Source organism: Centruroides sculpturatus, unplaced genomic scaffold, assembly GCF_000671375.1.
Source record: "Centruroides sculpturatus isolate CEXI.00-Female unplaced genomic scaffold, Cexi_2.0 scaffold1139, whole genome shotgun sequence".
NCBI lineage: Eukaryota > Metazoa > Arthropoda > Arachnida > Scorpiones > Buthidae > Centruroides > Centruroides sculpturatus.
In genome coordinates this window covers 8791-17869 of record NW_019385735.1, presented here as the reverse complement: position 1 = coordinate 17869, position 9079 = coordinate 8791, and the positions used below count along the sequence as shown (strand labels likewise).

Sequence of the window (9079 nt, the reverse complement as noted above, 5' to 3'; positions counted from 1 at the left end):
GACCTTGTTGTCCTTCTTAATCCTGTCAGTCATAATCCTTTTTCAGTTCACCCTAGTACTTATATTATAATTATTTGTTTTTCTCCTATATTTTACTTAAACCTATTTTGAATTTTCTATAAATTTAAAGAACTTATCACTTCATAGTTTTTAAATAGAAATTTTATTAAACAAACATGTATAGTAACTCGGGAGAAGTTGGTAATACTTTTGTTTGCATAAGACTATCTTTTTCAGTGTTATATTTTACAAACCATGACCAGGCACATAAGATATAACTTGGGTGCCTTATGTATGGATATAGTTTTCATCTATTACATTAATTTACTGGAAGGAAATTATCCAAATACTAATGTGAGATCTGAAAGGCCCCTGGCTCTAAAATTAATAATTATTTAATAATGTTAAATAATGTCATACAATATTCTTTCGTTTGGGTGAGAAAAATAACGTTTTTAACGTGGGAAAAATAGATAACAGATGCTACTTCCTTTCACAGAAGTTAGTACATCCTCTGTTTTTCCCTTATCTGCGAAAAACCACGCTTTGATGGGAAATGTTTACCCCTCACATATTCCCCTTTCCATCCGTTCTCATGGAGGAATCCTTGCATGATGATTGGTCGCCGATTGTGACATATAAAGGAAATTTATCAGAATTCGGGGAGTTCATCGACAGACCTGGAAGTGTCCGGACTCCACATGTTTTCCTCCTGATGACCAACGCCCTTAGACGAGTCACATAGAATAATTCCAGAGTTAGCACTTAGAAACTTACTTTGATTTTGTGCACATATTGATCTCCCATGGAAAGAAGTAAATGAACTTTATCTCCAAAGTGTCCCTTGCCTACAGAGAAGAAGACGAACAACTAAACCAGGTTGTATGTTTTAACGATATTGTAATCTCTCTCTCGATCTTGTATCGGTTATAATAAGGTCGCGTCTCTCTCGATTTATATTATTCTTTCATTTGATATTTTGTATTAGTTTATATTTTCTTATGTTTTATTTAATTTACTATTGTTTGTTTATCAAATGAAATGACTCTTAATTTGTGTCTGAATCAGATCTCATACGCGTGTTTGTCCGCGGAATTAAATTGACAAACTGGTGTCACGGAATCCTGACGTAGATCCGAATCTCGCGATTAGGATCGTTTATAAAAGCTCTCCTATAAAACTTTTTATAATCAGATTTAGAGATCTGAAACTTTAGGGAACTATTCTCACCGAATAGGCCGAGTAAGTGGTACCCTTTTGCAGGTGTCCCCGGCTGATTTCACACTAATATAAGAATTGCCATCTGTTCTCAAAATATGGAGAAAGATGTATCAAAGAAAAACTCGAGGAAATAAATGATTATATAGAGCTTTTTAATGTAAGCAACATTAGGTGACAAATATATAACTTATTTATATCAAAAACATAAAAAAGTATATTGAATAATTATTCTACAACTCGGAAGAATCATCTGGATTCCCTGTATTTGGTGTGCTGTCACCACTAGGTTCCGTCTCGTTGCACATGAGGCAGAAGGTTGCGCGATTAGTTTAGATCTCATGCATTCACCTTCTGCACCTAACAAATTTTATTCAGTCGCAGGACTTGCCACAGACGCAACAGTAATCAGCATTGTTGAAAGAGGCTGGTGTATCTTCACTACTCGACACCCTTTGACGGATTCGTTTCTTTGTTCTCTTCCGAGAAGAGTTATGTGAGCTGCCTTTCCGTTTTTATCGATTTTTTGGTCGTTTTCGGTTTTTAAACTTCGAAAAAAAACTAGTTCTTCTGCGTATTGTTTTCTTGGATGTCGTGTTCTTCCAGTACTTATGCGTGGTATTTGGCGCAATTCTTCGAAACTTGCTGAAGTTGAGTCCTCTGATGAATTTGCTCATAGTACTTGTGTAGTGGGAGAGGAAAAAATGGGGATGAAGTTGTGATGGTTCTGGTGACTAGTCGGTGGAAGAAAACACGATATTCTGAAGGTTCTGGTTCATCGATGACCGACAAAGACGGGATATTAGAATCAGAAGTTTCCGACGTCTACAAGCAATCCTCTTGAATGCACAAGTACGCATTTCTCCAAACTATTTACAGTATTGTAGCCTTAGAATCAAGCTTTCTAGGTTCCTCTTAGCAGTTCTCCATATGCCATAGTAGAAATATTATTTTTACACCAGAAAGATCATTGGTTATGCAGTTTATAGTTATACAGATGGACAAGTTTTTACATCAAATTTATTTTACGGCAAAATTAGACTTTCACTAGATAACAGAGAAACAGGTAAGATTAGGAAGATGATATTAATCGTCTTCCATCATATATTGGGGTAAGATGGATAATACTATCTTCCCCAACCTATAGAATAAGATGGTTTTTTACCTGATTAGGAATTGAGAATGGCTGCCTTATTTTACTTACAGATACACTTAACAAGTTGTTCTATTTTTATTATTGCCAGAAAAAATACCTTTTGTCTTAGGTTTTCGAAGCTAAATAGCATTCTAGGACAAGCATGTAATAATTTCAAATCCTAATTGCATGCCTATGAATTTTTAAATCGTTATACATTGAAAAGAATTGATTCTTATAGAAAAAATGGTACAGGTTAAAATGCAGGGAAGCTTTGATGGGCGCAGTGTTGTAAATGCAGCTGTAGAGATATATGATGAAAATCTCACGAACATTGAGGTCGTAATCATCTTACTTCTGTAACCATCTTCCCCCGAGTTTTCTTACAATTCGGTCCGATTCTTACCCTTAATTAGTTGGTTATATATCTCTGTTAAAACAAAAATTTGTTTTAACTTTGTTTTACAAATCAGAAGGAAAACTGTGATCTCAGAAGACCTTCAAATTTATAGAAAATTCAAAATAGCTATTAAGAAGATTAATTAGTACTTTTATTTTAAAATAATATCTAATTAATTAATTTAAAATAGACATTTCTTATTCGTTCAATTTATATGTATATTCGAAATAAGAATCACCTCGAAACGATTATTCATGTTTACATACTAAACGGAATTTTAAAAAAATAACGCTTTTTATAAAGAATTATTTGTTTACGTTCTCGGGCACTTACTTAAACGGTTAAGCTCTTTTTCTGCCGTGAAAATATAGCAGAAACAATGACGTACCTGAAGTAGAGTAAATTGCTTGAGAATGCTTTTCGTTTTTCGATAATCTATACAAACAAAGAGTTTAAATCTGCAAAGTGAATGGAAGTTTGTATTAATTTTTTTTATTAATAAAGAGGTTGCAGCCGACGTTTTCAACGTAAAAACGTGTACGTCGAACGTTCAGCGCCGCTTTCGTAAAGGCCTAGAACTTTGGCAATAGTGTTTGGAATGTCGCGCATGATTCCACTGACCATCCAAACACCATTGTCAAACTTCTAGGCTTATAGTAAAGCGGAGCTGAACATCCGACGTACACGATTTCGCGTTGAAAACGTCGGCTGCAACCTCTCTAGTTACACTTAATAATTGACGGATAAAACGTGAAACTAACTACACATCATTCTAAAAATTAATAGTATTAATTTTAAAAAATGGTTTGCAAATAATACGTTTATACTTCCAAATAACATTTAAAACAGAACACCATTTCTGTAACATGTTTTAAGAAATGTTACAGTTTCAAATTATTTATTTACACGTTAAGCATTTATCCACAGTGTTATTGCATATGAATTGTTATTTTTTATTTTGTTATCATACCGGTTTCATTCATATGATACTCGAGGTTACTACTTTAAACTGCGTATTTTCTCTGCATTGAGTATTTCCTTTGCTCATACTCGTTTGTATCCATTATTAATAAAGTATTTAAATATATTATTTATTTTTAAGGATTATTATTTTTAAAAGAAATTAACTTTGAAAAGACAATGATATCTTTTTCTGTAATAAGTGTTACTTTATATATACCAGTAATACGGAAATATAATACTAAAGGTAATGGAAATGCTAACTAGGTTGATTTCCACTAAATTTAATGGAGAATTTCGGAAAAATGATTTTTCTCTTATACAATATTTTTTAAATAAGATAAGATACTGTATCTTTTTCAGCAGCCTAAGATGATGGGTGTAATAATTTTACATACTGTGTTCCCTTCGTATTCAGCGCGATATCATTCTGCGTTTAATGAAAATATGTTGAAATTAAGCAGACACTGTCGTTTGAAAAAGTAAAAGCTTGTCGACGACTTCGCAACAATGTAGGTAATACCAGAAATTCTACTAGCGTCGAATTACTAGACGTGTCAAACTAGCTAACAATTGGATTGCCAATATCATACTATAATTAAAAAATACGCCTTCTGTATAATGTATATTTTTTATATTTCATTTTCAATTGAAGTTTGTTTGCTAAATATATAAATAAATAAAGTACCTGGCTGTCATAGTTTACGGTATTACTTTTACATCGTTTCCTTAAAAAACGTTTGATTACTGAAAACTTAAGTCTTTTGCTATTATTTAAATATACCCGGTAGTATTTTTTCGTATTTGATATTAACTTTCATGTATCATCAATAAAATTTACTAATCAGTTGAATAAACACGAATATGAGAAATTTTAAGTTAGGGAATACAGATTCATGTGCAAGAATACGTTTAAGTCATTTAATATTAATTTAAGATTTTTAAGAGGTATCAATTTTTATTATTAATAAAACTGTACAATAGAGAACACTTAAACAATATTAAACACGAGTATGTCAATAATTATAAAATATATTATTTATTTAGGAAATAATATTTTTCAACCTGCTGGAGAGAGTCGCAAACTGCTGGTAATCATGTGGATTCTTGCTGTATCTACTCTGGTGTATAGCTATTCGCGTTTTTCACGAACTATAGATGGCGCTGTATTTTTACAAAATGGCTACTCTATCTGGGTCGTTTGTTAGTCGTCAGTGTAAAATGAATTATATATTACTATCTGATGTAATGAAATATGCTACTTGTAGCAGTTCATCGAGAAATTTTATAGAAGGAGAACAAGTATTACTAGCAGGACACGTCATTTTATGTGGTATTGTCGAGAAAAACGAGCAAGATCGTGCTGTACATTTTTGTGCTCTTTGTCTGCAAACATCAGCATTGACTTCTATCCCACACAAAATTACTGGAATTTTAAAGTTTATCGACATATCATATAAAATTGACAGCGTAACTTGTTCCTGTAAAGCTGGACAATCGGGAAAATGCAAACATTGCTTGGCAGTATTACTCTATCTTAACAGGTAAGTTTGTTTTTTTCTACAACACGATACGTATTTTAGTGTAATATAAGTAGCTAATTAGTATTGAAGGTTAATTAATTAGGTTTTTTTAAGATTTAATAATGTTTATATTTACTTCTAGATTCAATATATCTTAATCTAGTAATTCTTTACGTTTTAGTTATTATACTACATTCTTTCCACTTGCTTTTTTATTGTTTTACCTCATTTTTGTAACAATAAATAAATAACTAAAATTATGATGAATTTATTTAATTATAGAAATTAATATATGAAAAAAGTTTGGGTAGTTGCTTAATTAATAATGAATTATCATTATCTTTAGAAATAACATAGAAGGACTTGAGAAATTATCTAAGACAGACTTGGAATGTTCTTGGAACAGATTAAAAGAAAATGTCCATTCTAATTACGAAATAATACCAATAAAGAAATTTTGCCATACTGGATCTAATATTAGCAGACTAGCTTTAAATATTGATCCCGAAAAATGCTTAAACATTTTAACAGAAGTTACACCAAATTCTTCACTAACAAAACATATGTAAGTTTTATCTGTTTTAAATTATATGAAATGATTGGTATAATATATTAAGTTTATTATTATTATTATTATAGGAAAGGACGGAAAAGCCTTGCATCATTATCAGAAATAAAGAGAGATATCAACAGAGTTAATCAGAATAATGATGTCAATGTCAATGCTATTTTCTCCCACATTCAAAATTTTAGTTCAATTGGAATTTTTAATTATAATAAATTGTATTATACAAGTGTTATAAAAAAAGAATTAATATTAACTTTTAAAGATATTGGTTTAGAAGATTTGCCAAAAAGTTTGATTTGTTATTATAAAAATAAAGTTATGGTCACCAATGAAGAATGTAAGAGAATTTGTGTGAAAAGTAAAGTAAATAAAATATTATGGAAGAACGAGAGGAACAAAAGAATTACAGGCAGTATATGCTATAATTTTTATACATACCATTTCAATTGTAATCCGAATTGGAATGAAAAATTTGCAAAGCGCAATATTTTTGGGGGGAATGAAAATACAGCATATGGCCTCTTGCATGAAAATGATGCAAGAGAATTGTATTCTTCACATTCTGGCAAGAGAATTGTAGAATTTGGCCTGATTATTTCACCAGCTTTGCCATGGTTAGGATATACTCCTGATGGAATAATAATAAAACAAAATATTCCAACTTCTCTTTTAGAAATAAAGTGCCCAGTAAAGGGAAGGAATGAACCTATTCAAGCCTTAATTCAAAAGAATGCATTGAAATTTATTACAATTAATGGTGAAAATGTTGAATTAAGAAAGAGACATAAATATTATGGTCAGGTTCAGCTAGGGTTACTAATAACTAATTTGCCAGTGTGTGATTTTGTTATATATTCATCATTTGATAATTCATTTATTTCTTTTGAAGTAAAAAAAGATGATGAATTTTTAAATAAATTTATTTCAATATTAAAAGAAGTATATTTTAATAAAATGCTTCCATTTTTAGTTAATGAAAGTAATGAGTAGATTAAAAGTATATAAACATTTAAAAAGTTTTTTCTTTTCTAATACATAATGCTTGTTTAACATGGATGTTCTAATTGAAAGATTATCTTGTAAATATCTTATTAAATGAAAATTGTAAAAAAATCTTGTGTATGAATATCTTATTAAATGACAACTGTAAAAATCTTGTGTGTGATAATGTATTAAAAATATAAACAATTACACAATTATTAAAATAATTTTTATTTACAATATGGTAATTTTGAATTAAAATTTGTCATCTGACAGTATAGGAGAAGAAAGATTCCCTACAGCTGTTGCAATAATTAAAAGTTCATCAATAACAGAAGTCATTTTCCAGGGAAGTCTTGCTGAAAATATCTTAAACTGTTTAATTCGCTGAATAAATCTTTCAACGTGCACTCTGGCACATGCAATATCCTTTGTTCTCAGTGCTTCACATTTATTTAGTTGTTTATTTTTTTTCAAAAATGGTGGTTGAATTACTTCTATTCCTTTTTCTAAACAAAGTTTATCAATTAAAAAGCCTTTATCAACCATCACTGAGTCACTATAAGGTGTTAATAAATTTAAGATATCACTCTGTTCAAAGATTGCCTTATCAGAAGTTCTGCCTCCATATGCACTACTTAAAAATGTTGCAATTCCACCTGGTGAAACACCTATTAAAAATTTTATAGTTGTGTCACCTTTATAGTGTGAGTAGCAACGTATTCGACACTTTAAACACTTTGGTCTCTGCACTGTAATTTCTGAGCAGTCCAAAATTACTCTTACATTACGAAACTTGTCGAAACATTTAGGCATATTTTCTAAAATATTTGTTTTTGATGGCCAAACAATTGCACACTTAAGTACGGAAGCAAGAATTTTCACACTTGGGTAAAATATTCTACTTGCAGTTGGTACAGAACAATGAAAAAATATAGATATAACAGAAAAAGAAATATTTAATTTCATTTTGATTAGGACCATAAAAAGTTTATCTTCAAAAGAAAAATTAGTATTACTGATTTGTTTTGTTTTACATACATCACTAAAAAGTTTAACAATAGCATTAAATAGTTCAAAAGTTGGTATACCAGTAATGGAATTTAGTTGGGATTCTGTCTTAATGAAATTACGTATATTTACCAAAAATTCTGCAGTGGATATTTGTATGCCAACTGATCTGTGACATTTTAAATTTTTATCATAATTAGAATTGCATAACATTAAAAGTGTTTCAGCAGCTTCTCTATCATTAATTTCAGACTCAATTGCATGGGAAGTTTCTTCTATTTGTTCTCTATCACTGATTTCTGACTCAATTGCATGGGAAGTTTCTTCTGTCTGATACGTTTTTTCTGAAAACTTATTTCTTTTAATTCTTTTAGAACATGTTTTTGTACAAATACTGCTCTCTGGTAAAAGTAAACTTGGTACGGCAGTTTTCTTTAAATGTCTTCTTTTACATGCATATGCTAAAGTATAAATAAGAATTATTTCACAATTTGAATAGAATTACATTTTATTGAAGATAATCCTATAGTATAGGTTAAAAATGAATACAAATACTAAATTACTTTATATTTAGACTCTATGCAATCTTTTTCAGTTTGATTTTTTAATACTATCGAATTACAATAATCTAAACATATTTATAAAAACACGATAGCATACTTACATGACAAAATATAATCTTCAGGAGTAAAATGTTTCGAACATACTACCATATACTTCGTAACTTTTTTTCCAATTCTTAGCAGTCGAATCCACTCTTTCCGTCGGTTACATTTCTGAGATTCTCCGAATTCTGATTTACGAAAAATCATCTGTTTTTCATGTGGGAATACATGAAAACTTATATCGGGATCGCGTATGGCTTTGGAATTACAATTTGGAACACAACAGAAAGCTTTACTTTTACTATTCATCTTTACTGCTGACAATATACGAAGAACATTCGAACGACCCAGATAGAGTAGTTCTGTTTTTAAACACCAGAGGGCGAGCATCCGGTGAAAAACGCGAATAGCGGATGTTTGATGTCATTTCTATCATTTCCTGGTTTAGAAGATGTACCGAGAACATTTCCTCATTTATTGCAGGCTGTAAAGAACGGACATTATATATTGAGTACTTATATAAATTCAGCAATAGGAGTGGTGGTTAAGGTATTTCATGTTTGAGATATAATATTAGCTACCGTGTTTCCCCGAAAATAAGACAGTGTCATACATTAATTTTTGCTCTGAAAAATGCGCTAGGTCTCATTCTCAGGGAATGTCTTATTTTTTCCAGGA

The 9079-nt window shown here is 30.5% G+C and overlaps 2 protein-coding genes across 2 annotated transcripts; one reads left to right on the top strand and one right to left on the bottom strand.

The window, feature by feature from the left end:
• The first annotated feature begins 4880 nt into the window (after positions 1–4880).
• On the top strand, positions 4881–6985 carry LOC111641650. Its single transcript, XM_023387852.1, has 3 exons — positions 4881–5257; positions 5583–5801; positions 5876–6985. Exons 1-3 carry the CDS (start codon positions 4893–4895, stop codon positions 6792–6794), a joined length of 1503 nt encoding a protein of 500 aa, XP_023243620.1. The 5' UTR covers positions 4881–4892; the 3' UTR covers positions 6795–6985.
• A 7-nt stretch (positions 6986–6992) lies between these two features.
• Positions 6993–8806, bottom strand: LOC111641649. Its single transcript, XM_023387851.1, has 2 exons — positions 8461–8806; positions 6993–8257 (listed from the first exon to the last, which is right to left on the bottom strand). Exons 1-2 carry the CDS (start codon positions 8789–8791, stop codon positions 7041–7043), a joined length of 1548 nt encoding a protein of 515 aa, XP_023243619.1. The 5' UTR covers positions 8792–8806; the 3' UTR covers positions 6993–7040.
• Positions 8807–9079: the final 273 nt, after the last annotated feature.